The sequence below is a fragment of the Haliaeetus leucocephalus genome, unplaced genomic scaffold, assembly GCF_000737465.1.
Source record: "Haliaeetus leucocephalus isolate CR32 unplaced genomic scaffold, Haliaeetus_leucocephalus-4.0 Scaffold439, whole genome shotgun sequence".
In the NCBI taxonomy this organism is placed as follows: Eukaryota; Metazoa; Chordata; class Aves; order Accipitriformes; family Accipitridae; genus Haliaeetus; species Haliaeetus leucocephalus.
In genome coordinates this window covers 6894642-6912973 of record NW_010972875.1, presented here as the reverse complement: position 1 = coordinate 6912973, position 18332 = coordinate 6894642, and the positions used below count along the sequence as shown (strand labels likewise).

Here is an 18332-nt window from a genome sequence, read left to right as displayed (position 1 = left end):
GCAACCCTATTAAACACAATGGAGTTAGAGAAGCATAACCAGAGGCTTAATTTGGCTACCAGCATTTTTCTGACTCATGCTAGAGAATAAAAAGCAAAGCACCCAGCCTGATTTCAGGCTGACAGGAGAGAAATGCATCTTTTTACCTTCCTAAAGATACTTGTTATGGAAGCAGTGTTTTCTGAGTCACCGGTAATACATGAATGTAACAGAGCTCAAATTCTACTGACTGATGCAGTGGCAACCAAACTTTCTGGCTGTATACGTCACTTTTCAACGTCAGGATAGTCCTGCACCTATCACGCAGGACTGTACAGTCCTGTACTCCCACAAGTTCTGAATTCACTGCACATAAATAGTGACTATCTTGCACAAAAGAAGCACATTCAATGGTTTCTGAATGACTGAGGCTGACTGAACATACACATACTGAAAATCCAACACTTGCAGAAGTCTCAGCTATGCAACACCTATGCCAAAAGAATACACTGCTCATGCACACAGTTATAACCCACTTGTGCTTCTGTTGCCCAGAGGGAAGCTGAGCAGCACCACCTCAATCACCACTCCACCACCGGCTATCACCTTGCCTGGGCAATCTTCACATGATCAGCATCAAATCAGTACATGACAGGGAGAGACTAGCAGGACTTCAGGTAAGAGCCGAGTGGGCTACAACTACAGCCACTTTTCTGACAGGCTGTAGATTGAGAATGCCCAATACAGATCTTATGCATGTATACAGGAAGATATTATTGCATCTCTTAGAAGTTGTTTTTGAACAAACAAGTATGTCTATTTTGACAGCTGGCAAAATAGAGCAAGCAGAAGTTCCCTACAAGCTTCTTGTACAACTCGAAAAAGGCGAGATGGAAACTGAACCTAGATGTGCTTATTAATATCCCACCGTTCAATCACAGGCTATGGTTCCACATCAAGAAACCAAGCAAATTTGAATACCATTTCCATTAGTATTTAAAAACATGATCATATCAGCTGTTGAACTTTAGATATTCCATCAGTCTTAGCTCATGGTAAGATGACATACCCATCATGTCTACTTTTCTTAGCAGATAAATCATCTCCTGCTGCAGGTCTCCTCTTTTTCCTTGGAGGCATCACTTTACTAAAGCAGTCTGATGAACTGCAAGACCGAAGACTTCCTACAGAGGGAATTAAAAACACCAGTACAAGAAATGAAACTGTTGCAGACCAGTTAAACTGTGTCCACTAATAGGCATATTACAAAGGGAAGGGAAGGGAGGAGGTTAGTGGATTTAAAGATTACAAAAGAAATGTCTCCTTTCAATAGCAAAATCCATCTCACTTTTACATGGTGTTCTATGACCAGATTTCAGTTAAGGCCAAAAGCACTATACCAAAATGTACAGCAGTGCTAGTGCTACTTCGGTCTAACAAAAGGCAAGAACTGAGACTACCCTAAGTATTTTAAGTCCTCAAAAAGGCATCCTTATTTTTAGTCATTTATTCAAATCAGAACTTCTAAGAGTCATTCGTTACTGTAGGAAATACAGACGTGACTCAAAAACTAGAGCACCTACCTCTAGAAAACAGAACCTTTTTATTTTTAAGCCCCAAGTTTTTTGTGATACAGAGAGCAAGGGGTAGGAAAGATTTTTTTGTTTGTTCTTTGTTTTGGGGGTTTTTTTTGTTTCTTTTCTTTCTTTTTTTGGGGGGGGGGGGGCAGTTGGGTGGGGAAGAGACATTCAGCAGCCACTAGGGGAAAAAAATAAGTGGCTGGCTGGATCATTTGAACTGGACAGTTCTCAAAGTATGAAGGTCCCCAAGTAGGAAACAGCCAATTCAAGACACTGATGCAAATCAAGTGGCAGTCTTTCCCTTCCCTTCTCTCAACTACATACTCCTATGTCTCTGGTGACTCTTCAGTGTGCCAATCCAGCTCACCAAACCTGTAGATAATTCACCCAAGCAAAAAAGAATAACAACTTTCTGTATATTAGCACAAGAAAGAGCACAGGACCAGCCCTTTTGACCACAGCAAGTTGTTAAATTGCCTTTGCTGTCTCATGAAAACAGTAGGCTAACACTCCAGGCAAAATTTTGTCCTACTTTCATATACTGAAGACCACATTGACACCTGAGAAAGGTGTGTGTAAGAGCAGCTCAAAGAGCTATCAAAGCTCTAAGTGTTATGCAGAGAAATTTAAAAGGAAAGGAAGAGAGAGGTGAGGTACAAAAATCCAGCCGCAAAGCAATGCCAAGGAAACTTGCAAGAAAATATGAAGAACTCCAGCATGCCTAAGCTACCTTCTCTTAGCTTCAACAGCATCCAAGTTTAGCTATGCTTTATTAAGATGCCCACAAAATCTTTTATTTTAAATCACAGCACAGAAGCAAGCAATGAAACTTCTACTTTTTGACACCAAGGGAGCAGACTGAAATCATAGAGGCCCAATTCCCAACAAATACTAACAGCAATCTTTTGCTTACCTATTCTTCGTATCTTTGAAAGTCTCTCTCCTGTTATAGGAGAAACACATGTAAGGAACCTTACAGCCTCACAGGCTTTGCTACATGTACTTTATTTTAAACATGCACTGAAACTATTATGCATATGAAACTATGGATTATTCTAGTATTAGGCAAGATGTTCAAACCAGTTTTTACATCAAGGTGAACTAATTTGGTTTCAACTAAAAGAGCTTTTGCACTTAGTATGCCTTCTTTGGTCTTACCTTTATATTCATTTCTATTAAGAAGAAAATTATCTCCCTAGTTCAAGAAATACTCTTTACAGTTCAAAAATTCTTCCTATATATTCTGTGGTTTTTTTGGTTTTGTTTTGGTTTTTTTTTTTACCCTGAAGCTCCCCCACGCCAGTATCCTCCCAGGAAAGCATGGCCATACCCACACTATCTTTTAGAAAGAAAGTTTTAAGAGTACTGTAAATTCAAATTATAATTTAACTAGTTATCAAAAAACTTCAAGCATTATACTCCATAAACTACTATCACATGAAAGAATCATAATGGTTGTGTCAGAAGAATATACTTCTAGAAGCACTATCCAGAATATGTTACAAAAGGAAATTAACAATAATATTATTTACCTTCTCACCAATATCAGATATATTTGAAACAGGTAAGCCAGAGACCATCAAAAACTCACAGTATGCCCGATGCACTTAACTAACCAGATTAAAGAAACTAAGGAACCTGACCTGCTCAATGTTATTTGTTTCATCCTGCAAATTAATGATACTGCAAAATTGTATTCTGGTAAGTTATTGGAAGTGTGATGATTTATGGCTTTTTAGATCAAATTTCTAAAGACTCTGCCAGTATTTTTTTAAAACCTACACAAACTAAAAACACTTAAGATGACAGCAGAACTTCACAGATGGCTAGAGACAGCCAGCAGACTCAGACACACGCTAAACTTAACAAATGAAAACATGTCCTAATGAACACCTTGTTTTGGAAAATATGTATGTACTTGAGTACAACCTGTAGCTATCTCATTCCTTTGAGAGCAATTTGATTATTTTTTAAATGCCTTTCTATTAAAAAAAAAAAAAAATCTATTTATGATGGCCACAGGCATTGGATGCTGGTAAAATGAAAGAAAACCCACCAACCCACCCTCTCCCCACCAGGGTTTGTCCAGTTTACTGGTTATTTGATTGGGAAAATAAATATGCAAGGCCTCTGTGAAAAGAGAAGCATAGCAAAAGATGAAAATAATATAAATAAAAGTAAAAATAAAACAGTTATAGAACAGGAAAATCATTTTGTCAGATCTGCAACCCCATACAAACCGAAGAATTTAACCCAAGAATTCCTGCTCTAAGTCTTTTCCTCATTAAATGATAGGACATTTTTAGGAAGATCGCTGAACTTGTTTTAAAGGCTTAAAGTTATAATAGAATTCACCATAACCCAATTTCTCCAATAACTTATACGCAAAACTTGTACCCTTTCTTGGTTTGAATGTATCTAGTTGCAGCTCTCAAACTGACAGAAAAGGGAAGAAAAGAGATAGCTCAGAAGTTATTAAGTGGCTATTAAATGCACACATATACCGCCTTCACGCACAAACACACACACAGAGACACCAGCTGGACAAACATATTGTACATGCTTTCAGAGATTTAACATCTTAATAACTGAGGCCTGGACCAAGTCTTCACTATGTTTTAACTGTTGAATGATCTCTAAACTCTAAACACAGTATAGGAACATTACTTTAAAAGTATTTCCTTTTGTTAATGGACTCAGTATACTGAATTTGAAGGGCAGTTATAATTTCTCTGTAACAAATTCTGAAAGTTAAACCAACAGAATATTTCTACCTTTTATTTCCATCTAAAGCTAAAACCTATCAGAGTTTGGGGTTTTTTACTTAAATTCTTGCCATTTCTTATTTTACAGTATAGCTCACCAAGTAGCATCAATATTAACCTTTCCTACACAGAGCTTTCTAATTCTAAATGTAATTTCTAGGTCTAGCCTTTCACAACTAATTTCACTTCTCAAAGGTCTGATCATCTGCAAACGAACATGCAGCTCCCTCTGACTTCATGCAAAGTTTAACAGGAACTTTACTTACCAAGTGCAGCTTCTCTGATGTGATTATCTTCAAAGTTTCTTACTCCTGGGTCTCAACTCAAGATTGGCAGAACCTTCCTAGTTCTCACTGTTTTTTTGACACTTGAAGCTAGCATTTGCAAGGTAGAGCCTCCAAATGGCTGCTGAATAGGCCACCATCAGCCAAAAGCCTGCCGAGTATAAATGTTGTTTGCCAAACGTTCTATTCAGTACTTCCAAATTTGCAGGAGACAAAGCTACCAAAGGGAAATATCAACTCAAGAGCTAAAATTCACCCTAAGAAATTTAAAACAATATGCAAGATAATCACTGCAAGAGAGGGACACTCCTAGAATAGGAACAAAACCGGAACAAACAAAAAACAGAGGTCAATAAATAAGAATTCTACAAGCTGTGTCCCTACAGAAGTGATTTACAGACATGTAATTTTCACCTTCTCTCTAGATAATGCCTGTGAATAATCCTGCTCTTCTGATGCTTAGGTAGAGGGATGTTTCAAAGGAAAAATAATTAGAAACTGTGAAAGCTGAAGCAATTGGAAAGATATAGCTGCTTGCTTAATGATGCAACAAGACCACCACAAGCACAGTTAACAATCATAATTTTTCAGATACAAGATGAGAAAACTAAGATACTCATCAAAACACCAAATAGTTTGCAATCTTGTTGTAAAAGGAAAAATCATCTTCTCTATCTTGAATTCCACACTAGAGAAGTGCTTTGGACTCAAGAGGGTTTTCTTCTCTAAAACAACAAAAAAAAATGAAGGAGGCAAAAGCAATTTTTTTTCCCCCTACAAGCTTCAAGAACAGCAATGAAGCCTTGCTTTTGTTGAAGACATTACCTCGTTCTTTTAAACAAGCCAGGTGACAACAGGAAGTGTACTTTTATTTTTGAAGATATTTTAGTCTGGATAGGTAAATAAGTCACAATTTAACAACCAAATCATGACTTTAAGCTATTAACAAGTTACTAGATTTGTAGTTATGACATAAAAACAACTATTATTTCAAATTCTAGAGAAAGAGTTTTCCAAGTTAATGCATATACATACTAGAAGAAAAAGAAATTGTTTACAGAATCTGAATGCCTGCTTTTCTTACCCCTACAGACAGCTGGAAAGCCAAAGGCCCATGACACATAGACAGCCTACCTTATTTTTCAGATATATATGCACACTGAATGCTAACACATTTTATGAGACTGTAATCATTATAGGTGACTGGAATTTTGAAGCGAGGTCCATCTTAGCTCCCAAATCACTGAAGGAATTTTGAAACTGCCACCCTCTAGCTCCTAGATATTTAAGATCTGGTTCCAGAAAAGAAATCTGGCTAATACTTAGAAAAGATATAATTTACTTAAAATAATTTAGATGTCCAGCACATTTATTGTTAGCTCAGAAACAACTGTTTTGAAATAAATGTAATATGCATTAAAAGCTCATTATAAATATTAACCTAAAATTGAAATACTCACGTTTTTTAAATAGCTTTTAGAATTCTCAACCAAATTTAGATATGCATTTATTAAGTCATGCCAAAAGCAGGGCCCACGATATAATAACATTAACCAGGATAGTTGTATCAGAAAATGAATAGTAATCTATAAGGATAAAGCTTACTTCAGAAGATTCAGTGTAAAGAAAAAAAAAAAAATCTCTAAAAAAAAAAAAAATCACCTTTAGATGAGTTTGGCAACTCTCAAAGAATCTTCTGCAACAGAGTTATTAACATGACTTTCAAATGAATTCTGGATATAAATCTCAAATTCACAGCATCTATGCAGTTCTATAAATTGCGTAACAAAATTAATAGGTCTTAACACGTCTTACTATGCAGTCAGTAATACTGGAAAATAGAAGTTCCAAAAATTTAGGCACATCGAAATCAACAATTGCAAAGCAATTCTTTTTAGATTCACATAAGGCTCTCCAGTAAGATGTTTCAGAAGTGTCAAGTCCCAAACAAAATGGACACTGGAGACTTCACTCTACTATATTCACAATGGCCAAAATAGCTCCATGCATGTGTATTTGTCCTCCTATGAGGAAAACCAAGCACACATTTTGAGTGAATTCACCTGGAAGTTACGCAAACATCAGGGCTTCACCTTTTTCTACAAGGAGACATAAAGGGCAGAAGCATAAGAAATACTGGAACAAAATCTGAAGATGAGGAGCCTGCCGGTATCAACTTCTACTTTCAGTTCTCATTTCATACCTGTTCCTGGTTTGAAAGGTTCTACAACTATTGTAAAAAATTACACTCTTCACTGGGATTCTGTGCCCAAACTCATCAATGGGCGTGTTTAAGCTTTTGAAACAGCTTAATTCAAACAACACAATGCAGGCAATAGGATAACCATGAGTGTCAGTATAAAGCAGTTCATCAAAACCAGTAACATGCTCAAACACCTTCCAATAGAGATAATGAGAGCTCTGAGGCTGATTTCTTACACTGACCTATATGATAGAAGTCCTAGGCAAGAGATAAGACAAATTCAAAATACCTTTGGCATACCGAGTCTTATTGATTGATTAGTGACAGAAGGGGACTACCTCAGTGCTTCACAACAGCTTTTTGTGATCAAAAGTAAACAAAGATTATGGAATGTATTTTCATACATTAAATCAGTATGTATCTGTTTAGTTTGAGCACCTGGATCACAAAGGGGAAAATTTCAAGTCTCCAGGAGATGGGAGAGGACATCAGTTCTAACATACGGACAATAAAACCTCTTGTCTTGAACTACCTGCCTCAACCTCTTTTGCACAGGTTTTTCATTTACACGATCAGCTAACTTCAAGTATCAAATCACTAACCACGCTGAAGGTAAATATTTGATAGAAGCCTTTTGTGGCTAGGGTAAGATACTTCAACTATGAAACAACGTCACCTGTCACAGTACGGAGGAGGGTACATAAGCCCTAAGTGAGCTCTGTCCGATCCCAAACAATGCAGTCCTATGCCTCTCTTCTCATTGCTCTAGGCTAAGAGCGTGCTAGATTTGTGTGTCCCAGAAATCTCCAGGAGGAGCTGACAGCTCTCTCCACTTTCTTAAGTGCTCAAGGTAACATCAGCAAACATAGCCAGCACCTCAGGATAGAGAAAAACTTTGAGACAGATGGTAGGACAGATATGGTCAGTTTTAAAGAACAGTTCTGCTGAGTGATCAGGGCTTGAAGCCAGTAAGTTATTTTCCTTCCTCCTTAGGTATCATGCCTGAAACACAGAAAGGAAGGAAGAAAAAGAAATCAAGGAAGACGCCAGTTCATAAGTAACAAGCACAAAAGGAGGTAACAAATGTTGCAAGATATCAAGTCACAAAGCACAAATGCTGATGAATCAAGAATGGCAGCACACTAGTACTAGGCACCTGAGATGAAGGCCTCGAAAAACGATGACATTTTATTGAACAGAAAACAGATCTGGACTAACAAATAGCCCTTAGACATTGACTGAAAATCTGCACAAGAAACAGGAACAACCTGCAGCAAAACCACTCAAGAAAAAAACTGGGTTGTTTGGAGCACAGCATTTAAACTCGGTCACAGGCATCACAATAGCCACAAGAGGTCTTGCTTCTGCTCTGTTCTCACAAGTGCTCTTTCAAGAGTCAAAACACTGTAAGAACATGGATATTCTGCTAGTCTAATGGGTTGAGTCCAAGGAGTGAGAGAATTTTTTCATGAAGTCTTCTAAAGTACTTACACCAAGAAATAGTAAAATGACAAATACTGCTGAAACCTGTGCGAGTCTTTCACAACTGGATAAATTAAAAGCATGAACATCTATCTTGAAGAAAACTTTAAAAAATCCTGGCACTTGTTTTCTAAAACTCCTTTAGTTTTCTAAAATTCAGTTTTCAGTGATGTTAGAGAGACTTCTTTGATGAAGTATGTTTAAATTGTTTCAATGTATTTCCGCTACATCCCTATTAAATACCTGTCTGGTGATCGTCTTGACCAACGTCCTCTGTCAGATTCTGCAAGAGAGCAGGAATGATACAGTTAAACAAGATGGTGATCTTCATTGTTCAGTAATGTTCTTAACCTTTATTTTATATTAATTATTTAAGGAGCATCTAGCTAAGACTGCAGAGCCTTTGCATTTTCAGTTCACATTTATCTAAAAAGTTCAAGGATAATCTTTAAATAATTTGAAAAATATTTTTTAAATTTTTTTATCAAAAACTTATCAAACTGTTTCAAGAGTGGAAATAACCATCCATTGGATGGGGAATTTTGCATTGTTGTATTGAACAAATCCATTAATAAATGCAGCATTAGAAAGATTGAATTGACCGTTTACCACAGAAATGGCTTTGATTAAGGATGAACACACATACGTGTTCTAAAGAAAACTGATTAAAAACCAACTGAAATCTTGGAAATGAGTTACCCCCTTTTTTAGGCAGTGTCTTTTCCACAAAATTTGCAGTTTACAAACAGAAGCCATATTGGCATTTCCAGCTATGGTTGCAATAAAACAAATGTAAATGCACAGCAAACAAGCAGGGACAGTCTTCAAAAAAAAATCTTGTTTCACTCTTTGCATGCTTTTAAGAGGACAGCTTGCTTGTTCAATGTGTTTTCCACAAGAACTGTAAGAAATTGGATAACGATTATGATTACCATTATTTGATATATCTAGGAAAGCTTCTTCTATGGAGACAACATCTAAATCCAATGTTGCGGTGAACAGCGCTCAAACTCCACTGTGACCCCCGGAGTATAATCTTTCACCTTTTACTAACACTGCTTATCTCTTAACGGATTCAACACTAAGAGTGTCTCATACAAAAAGGCAGACATAGTTTTTAAAAGTGTAATCACTTAATGATTTCAATCATGAAACATGCTGAACTAAAGCCCTAGCTATTCTGCTGAGAGAAAATGGCAAGTCATTACCAGCCTATTGAGGGTGTGGTAAATCTTGTGAATATTTGCCAGTGTTGATAGGTGAGAATTCAGTTGAAAATCTAGAGGGGGGGAAAAAAAAAGTTTTAAACTCTCTGGTTTCCAGCTGTAGCAACCAAGACCTTCGTATGTTCTGGTCATTTAATAAAATCATCACACAACTATAAAATAAAAGCCATCTCAACACTTTTTCAGCATCAACATTTTCAACACCAAGGGGAATCAGTAAGTGAAATGTGCAAAAGATACCCTACACGTGCATTTTTCTTAAGGCATGGATGACTCTCAGCAAAATAGAACTATAGCTAACTGTAGCTAAACACAAAATTATATTAAAAAAATCAAAAAATAAATATTTACAACTTTTCTCCTTTAAATTGGGAATCATTACGATTTCCATGCTATGCAGTCCTTTTGTTCCATCTATTCCAAAACCAATTTAAGTACCATGTAACATTCTAAAATCATTACTAAAAATGCTAGTTTTTTAAAAAGATCATTTTATTAATACACACATACTGGCCTTTATACTAACTTCCTTGTAAAAGTAAATGACTGGAATACACTTACAAAGTTGACACGAGTTTTGTATAACGAACCAAAGGTCACAATACAGCAGCTGTTAAGACCACAGCCAGTAACACCAAAAATAAAATATTCTGACACTTCATGAAAGAAGCCATAGCATGATGTTAAGTTTCCTTCCATGCTCCAAAAATAAAACACTTGAGTTTGCTTCAGTTGCAAAAAAGTGAGAGACTAATTTTTCTTTATTCTCTTAAATTCCCTATTGTTGCTAGAAATGTGTCAAGGACAAAACTAGAAAATAAGTAATTTACAAAAAAGATCAACTGTGATTGAGCCAGACAGCATGCAAACCAACAAGAATCTCAGAAGCTGGACACAGACCAGCTGACAGGGATCAAAGAGAACCAACTACTATACAATATTTCCATTTAAACTAAAAGTAAACTAGCTACCTCACTAGAACTTGTGCACAAAACCACTCTAATTAGACAGACACATGTACTATATGACAAGCAATGTATTTCAAGCAAAATTCTTCCACACATGAAAAGCTGTATGTGTGTAGTGTCACCACCCAGTTAATGCATTAAAGAATTTCTACTGTGAGACATTTAATTTGGCTTTGCCGAGTAGCTGATACAAGATGCAGGTAAGGTCAAAACCATCATTCCCACATTTCCATCCCTACCATTTCAAACGAACGCTCTCAAAATATAGTTAAGGTGACCCAGAATCTAACGATAAACAAGTCATTAAATATCAGATCCCCAAGTCAGATCCTCAAGTCAGTGAACCACATTTATTATGTTAGCTAAAGAATATCATTTCACTAATTGCTACCTATTTCTTAATGTGTTGTCCCCAAACCACCACCACAGCAATACAATTTCTGTAAGTCAGAAGTGCCAAAGATGGAGTTTCCAACTTTAGATATACTTATCTATATGAAGTCAAAGACAGTCCAGATCTTCTTACCGAGGTATGATAGGAAGATGTCACATCTTGAACAGTGTGCTAGATTTTTTCCTGCATTAAGTGCTCAATAAAGTTCCATTTTTGTTAGTCAAACAATACTAAGCAGAACCATTCTGCAAAAAACCAACCCTGAGTTTCTTAGCCAACCTTCAATTCAACACAAATGAATTAAAAAAAAAGGGGGGGGGGAGTGGGGGAGAAGAGGGGGAACATAAAACCAATTCTAAGAAGGGCAAGATTAAAAGGTAAGATTTATTTTGTTAACTGCCAGACCAGACTAAGCTTTCTGGAATATGAATTTTAAAATTTCCCTTGTTGCTCAGCCTAAATTCTACAAAGAACACGAGTCTTTAGAGAAACCAGTTATACCTAGAGGTAACGAGCTGAGAACACTGAGCAAATACTTTATCGTAAACTAATATTAAACAATAATTTTAGGTGGTACTTTTAAAAACAACAGAAAAAATATTTTAAAATTAGGATTATATATATTAGGTATCTCCTTTGAAATAAACATTCCTAGGCACTTCAAAACACAGAATTCATACCAGTATGTTTCACACATCCACTGGAAATATCCTCACAATTTTAAGCTGTTACTTCAAAAATAGCTTACATAATTACAATGGACTTAGAGGGGTTACACAAATATATTTTTTACAGGTCTTGTACTACAAGTGTCACACCGTAGTTCCTCAAAAACTGGTTTATCCATATGAATACAGAAGACCAAAGTCCAAAGTTCTCTCTCTTCCACAGGGAAAGCTTGCAAAGTAGGGATATTATCCAAAAGGGAAAACAGGCTTCTTGTACAGTAACTGTTACAAAAGCAAACAGGAGCAGCAGGCAATGAATTAGGGAAGTTGCACTACAGCTCAAGTCACCTTCTCAACTGGTCACAGTGTCTGCTGTATATGTATTACAAGGAAGATACACAAAGTATCCTATGCCACTGAAAAGGCATATTTTGAAAAAAAATGGTTTTGAAGAAACAGAATCCAAAAAAACCCTCCCATGCTCAAGTAACACCATCTTGAAAATTAGCAAAGGGACAACGGCATAGTCAACAAGACAAGCAAGTGATTGAACAGCTGGCTGCAATTCTGTGCTTCAGGAACACACTGTCTCCTCTCCCCCTCCCGAACTTCCACACTTGCTTATGCAGCCACTGTGCCCACCCTCTGCCTTGGTCAGCCCACTACCCCAGGAATCTTATCCACAAAAAATATAAACAAACCAACCCTGCCAGCTCAGTGGTCTGAATCGGATCAGCAAGGAGGTTTAACACCAGATAAGCAGAGTTAGAGCAAGAAACAGGAAAGGTCCTCCCAAGTGGGAGCAAAATAGTCTCTTGTGGCAGCAGCGGTGTTAAGTCACATAAACCGTCCATCCAAGCCCCACTGTGAGAAGAGTGATATATCACATGAAGCTACACACTCAACAGCTGGTTGCAAGAGCTTTACATGAAAAAAGCCATCAAGTGTGAAGTTATTTTTCACATGAATACAAGTTTCAAAGCACATGAACTGGCCTGAAAATATTTTGGTTTTTTCTTGCAGAAAAAAAATATTTTACAGCAAAGTATCACACAGTTTATTGCCCTGGGATCAGAAGACAAAAACCTGCTTGCCGTTGTGAATACTGAAAACAGATGTGCTGGAATGTTTGCTAAGACTTAAGAGGTGCATGTCAAACAAGTGTATGTATTTTGTTGATTACATTATTTTTCATGCAGATGTTAGCTTATCTTTAGCAATGATTGAAGCAACGGAAATTCCAAATGGTATTAAATACTGTGCTATAATTCAGAATGTAACGGCTAAAGAAAAAAAAATCTGCGTAAAATAATTGCAAATCCAGAATCTGGAAAGAAAAATGCCAGAGCCAACCTAAGACCATGGAATTTAAACTTTGTCTGCAGTTTATCATTAACACTTAAGTGTTAAAGTCTGGGTTAGTCAATTAGTCATGATCATATACAATATAAAAGTAAAAAGCTAATAGTTTAAAAATAACTTTTAAAATATTATAGATTAAGGTTTACCCTACGGACCTGACAGTTACGGAGAGGCAAAAGAAACAAGAGCTAGCTGGGCTTGCTTCCATAACAAACTAGACAAAAATCATTCTATACCCCTTCATTAAGACAAACATATGAAACACAATGAACAAACAAAAGCCTCAATTATAAGCAAATGATACAGGTTAACTGAACTTCAATACGCTACTTTCCTATCTGAAATGAAAAAACTTTAAAGGTCAAGTCCAATTTTTTATTGGAGGGAATGATGTGTTGCCAAACTATTCAAGTGAAACCACAAGTGAACACCTAAAAAAAAAAAAAAAAAAAGAGAAGAGAATTTCTGCCTATGCACCGACTCACACATAGACATGTACCCGCCTGAATGAAAACTTTAACTTAGTTCCTGCTGTCAAAATTATCACTTTAAAGCTTGGACAAAACACAGCTCCAGGGTGCACTACAATCTACTAAAAACCTAGTAAAAAATTAACAATAGTACTAAACCAGATCAGCAGCTGACTCCAAGTTTCCTTTAAAAGGTACTAGATTATTTTTCTGAGCAAAAAGAAAGTCTATACAAAACCTCACAGTTACAGTAGGTCTAAAAATATTTATCCTAGATAGAGATGCCATATAAATGCTATAGATACAACTCTGTATTAAAAATTAAGTGTGGAAGTAGTCATAGCAATAATTTTTATTACTGCTAAGATGTATCTGACTCAATACAAATATTGTGGGTAATCTTCTGTAACATTCTCAGAAAAAAATTAGATGGAAAACACATACTAGGCAGACTCATTCCTGAAAATTAAAATGGAATGTTTATGCTTTTACTTTTTTTAATTGGTTTCCTTGGTTTCAAATAATACAACTGGAGAAAACTTGTAGTAGTACTGGAAATAATAGTTCAAAGTAGTGTCTTCTTAATTAGTTTTAAATAAACTTTACTTATCCAAAAAAGAATCATTTAATCTTCTATGAACCATGCTCTGTAGTCTACTTACAGAATTATCCTAACAGTAAGACTATTTATATTGATTAATGAACTTAGAAGTTCAGATCTGAAACCTACATTTGGCAAAAGCCTTCAGTACTTCTATTCAGGAAGCAGAAATTCTATATTCATTACTAAATGCAGAAAACAAGAGAAAAACATGCAATCAGTTTTATTTTCATTTACACAAAAACATCACAACACACCTAAAAACTGATATTCCCAAACTGCAGTACAGAGCAGCTAGGAGCTGAGTCTGCATTCCTGTTGAAGATAGGATTAAGAATTCATTTCCACTGTGTCCGTAGCTGAATCTGCACAGGCAGTGACACCCTTTAGCAGGGGCAGCCTGCAGAAGAGACCTCTCTCCCAGTCTGTAATGCAAGAGCAAGCATGCAGGGGAGGCAGAGAAGAACAGGCTTGAAAAGTAGGGTCTCCCTTGATTTCATGGGGTTGAACATGGGGCATGATTCAGAAAGTAAGAAAAATCAAATGAATTCCAGCCTGGACAGTAAGGACATGCAACTAAATGGAAAGAGAAGTGGGATGATCCATCCTAGCTTGAGGAGCAACAGGACCTAGCCATTAGAGCTAAAGACATGGTGCTGCAGGATGTTTCTCCTGCATATATGCATACAGAGACGCATCAAGCTCAGAGCTACTGCTGACAGCAGCGGTATCCAAACCCACAGTTGCAAATTTGTGTACATTTTCCAAGCACAACAGCCTAAAATGTTCTGAAACAAAACACAGAGTGACTTAAGCTACTAAAAAGAAAACACTACAAAAACCCCAAACAACAAAATGTGGCTGAAACGACAAGACACTAAAAACCACTTATCATTTTAATGTAAACATTCACATTCAACTCTAACATTTGGTATTACCACATGTAATCAGTCACTCATTTTATCTGCAACAAAATATTTTAAAATTACTGCATGGTACATAGATAGGGAAAAGCATTAATCTTCCCCCCCCCCCCATGGGAACAAATCCTTATTCTACCTAGATATTTAAAAAGTACCCTGATCTGAAAGCTTGTTTACAGAGAGACCTACTGCAGTTTAAAGTTCACTAAAAATTTTAGAGCAATTTAAGCAGTGCAAAAGTTGTGTAACTGTTACTTTAGTTTGAATGCATTTCCATCTACCTTAAACTGACTCTGAACTAGTAAGAGCTATGCTAACGTATGCTATACTAACGCACAGGATAAAAAACCCTGCACGCTGGCTCACGGGGGTCTGGGGGGGGGGGGGGCGGGGCTGGTTGGGTATTTTGTTTTTTATAGAAAGACCTAACACTAAGTGTATTTCTAGTGCAAAACATCTGTTTCTGTTGCTGCAAATACCACTTGTGTACCTACTAAATGTATTTGATAACCATTCCCAATGGAGATTCTTGCCAGCATATAATAAAGCTGGAGTGACCAGCCGCAGTTGGAAAAGAATGAGTAAAAGCAGTGGATAATTACAGCTAATTTAAATCTGCTTCTAAAGCATGTATTACCAAATCAAACAGCATTTCAGTGATTCCACGTTACTAAGACTGTGAACAGACATTCTTTCAGTTTACAATTCAGAAATACAGGAAATTGAGCTACAAAGCATTTAATACAATGAACCAATTTTACACCCATTTGATACAAAGTGTTCATCCAGACTAACTCTTACTCTACCATCAAATTAATTAAAAAAAGTGTGAGTTTTCCAACATCGGCTGCTATGGCCTGAGAGTTGTTTGCCAGCACTACTCTTAACTTCATGCCAGATTAGGTGTCATCTGTCATCCTACAAAGGGCATAAAGCTAATAAAAACTTTGTATCTCGTGCTCTAGCTAATTCAGCAGAAATGCAACCCTGTCAAATGTGCACTACTAGGGTATCCAGCACCATGCAGATCTGGTATACAACATGATGGATCTGCAACAGCCTAGGAACAGCTATGCCAGTCAAAAACATTACTGCCCCAGCTGTTTGCTTCTTCCTCTCTGCCAAAAGTTACAGACTCCACAGTTCTGCCAGCAGCACAGGTCATGGGCGCATTCCCTAATCCACTTCAGGCAAAAATCAGCCATGTCAGTTTAGACATTTAAGTGGTAAGAGCTCACCCAGATACATTTGACTGAGTGGATCAGACAGTACTCCTACAAACCACTTTACCTGTAGAGCAAGGGAAGCAGTAATCTACAGCTAATGGGCAGTAATGAGCGGCTGCCGTAGACGGAGTCCCACAGTCTGTGCAGCCACACATCTGCATCAAGCGACACAGAAGCATGTGTCATACCAGCTGGTTCCCAATGGCAAGCTAAAGCCTTGTAGCTCTAACAACAATATATATACATACACAGCTCTATATAGAGAGAGAGAACACTGAACAAACTGGTAGTTATTTCTATCTCTTTATGAGCCAAAAGCAGAAATTCTGTTTAACCTCAGACCTGTGATTTTAAATAGAAAAACTTAATTGGACAGTATAAGAAAAATGCTGGCACATTTAAAATAAGGGTTCTGCTTGAAGCCCTTGTTAGTAGTCTTACTTATTGTAGAAGAAATAACCACACTATTAAATGTTCTAATATTTAAATTGGATACAAGAGTTGTACATTTTCATGGGATGTACCATACTTCCTGGTGCAATGCTTTTTGGCAAGCACAGGACAGACAAATTAAGCAAGTTTCCCTCTTCTGCTTGAAGGCACAAACAAAACTAGGAAATAATGCTTTGAAAAAGCCCAAAGTCCTTGTTTTCAGTATCTCCAAAGTAAGGGGGGGGGGGAGGTAAAGAAAATACAGGATTAATAATTCACTTAAAGTTAGCACGAAAACTACGCAGACAAAAATAAATTTAAATAAAGTGCTGCAATTAGACAAATGAAAGATCATCCTGATACAACAGAATGAAGAGAAGCAGTGAGAGGAACTGTTTACCTGCCTAACTCAACTTATTGCATGGCCTTGCACAGAGAAGACATTTCCAACTATAGTTACTGGAGTTGCAAGAAACTTTTAAGCAAACATTTGCAACAGCAAAAAGGAAAGTTGATGTTTCTCATATAATGTGAAACATGTACATTCAGTCTCAGAAAGTAAAACTGAAACAGCAAAAATGCATTAATGGAGTTTATATCATAAGAACAGATAAGAATGTAAGCAGGGTCAAAAAGAAGGCTCAAAAGAAATGTTCAGTCAAGAAACAATCATAAGCCAACTACTGTATGTGTAAAGATATGCTATGAACACTTCTCATTTCAAGCATTTAAATCAATGAGGAAAAAACCCAACTACTATGAAGCTACAGATAATGAAGTTAGTTAGTTTAGGAAAACACTCCTATTTAAAATAACACATATACAAGGCCATGAACTGGACCCCCACCCTCCCAAAAAAAGTACTGAAGTGGATGATTCAATCATTCCAAAGGACATTTTTAAAGAGAAGCCAGTAACAGCTGAAGGCTGAGAAACGGTGCTCGTTTTCTGCAGAGAAATTTAAAAAAAAAAAAAAAAAAAAAATCACTACATAGTCTTAACACCCTACATGAGGGAGCACTGGCATATTAAAACTGTAGCTTACATGCATATAATGAAGGCTTGCCCCCTTTTTTGGACAGGGCACATGACAAAAGACACTGAACAGAAGGCATTTTCTAGAATAATTATCCTTCCGTTTCCAACACGAAGCGGTTATTAGTGCTTTAATGGCAGCCGCCTTAACCATCGACATATAATGATCCCTAAATATAAAGGTAAAATAAACCAGAACCACTAAAGAAATTATATAACCTTACGATTTAGAGCCTCTACCAGGCTGCCCCTGTCCAGTCTCTCATTTTGAGAAACACAGGAGGATTCAAGAAAATCCAGGCCTTACGCAGCGCTTCTTCCCATAATTGGTTTCAGGACTTTGTCCAAAAGTCAGACCATCGTTCATTAACGTGCGATCAAAGCTTCTATTTTCATTATCTTTCCCGTAAGCAAGTTCTGCAGTAATAAAGCGCCTCAGAGCTGCAACTCCTTGCACATCGACAACACGTTCCTGGGAGATTTCACGGGAATCGGGAACATCGCTCTGCCGAGACAGCTCTGTGCTCGGGATGACAGCCTCATCTCTCCGGCGGACGGGGTCGGAGCCTATTCCTGAACCCCACAGCTATCCCGCAGCCACGCAGGTGTGCAATCAATCCCCCCACGCCAGGCAACCTGCCTACGGCATACGGTCCCGCCCGCTCTGAAAGCGCAGCCAGAAACTAGACGGCACAGACAAAGCCCTCCCTACCCTCCTCCGGAACAGGCGGCCG

At 37.3% G+C, this 18332-nt stretch overlaps 1 protein-coding gene across 5 annotated transcripts in view; it reads right to left on the bottom strand.

The window, feature by feature from the left end:
- DCUN1D4 (DCN1, defective in cullin neddylation 1, domain containing 4) overlaps nt 1-18332 on the bottom strand; it is a 39057-nt gene that overhangs the window by 19588 nt on the left and 1137 nt on the right. For 2 of the 5 annotated variants that reach the window (XM_010574505.1, XM_010574506.1), the window contains exons 2-5: nt 9502-9572; nt 8537-8576; nt 2473-2502; nt 1049-1163 (exon numbers count right to left, since the gene is read on the bottom strand). In XM_010574505.1, the coding sequence (XP_010572807.1) occupies nt 1049-1163; nt 2473-2502; nt 8537-8576; nt 9502-9572 (256 nt within the window). Of the gene's footprint in view, nt 1-1048; nt 1164-2472; nt 2503-8536; nt 8577-9501; nt 9652-18332 lie in introns of those variants that run through there. The other 3 variants (XM_010574507.1, XM_010574508.1, XM_010574504.1) reach the window with 2 other exon arrangements.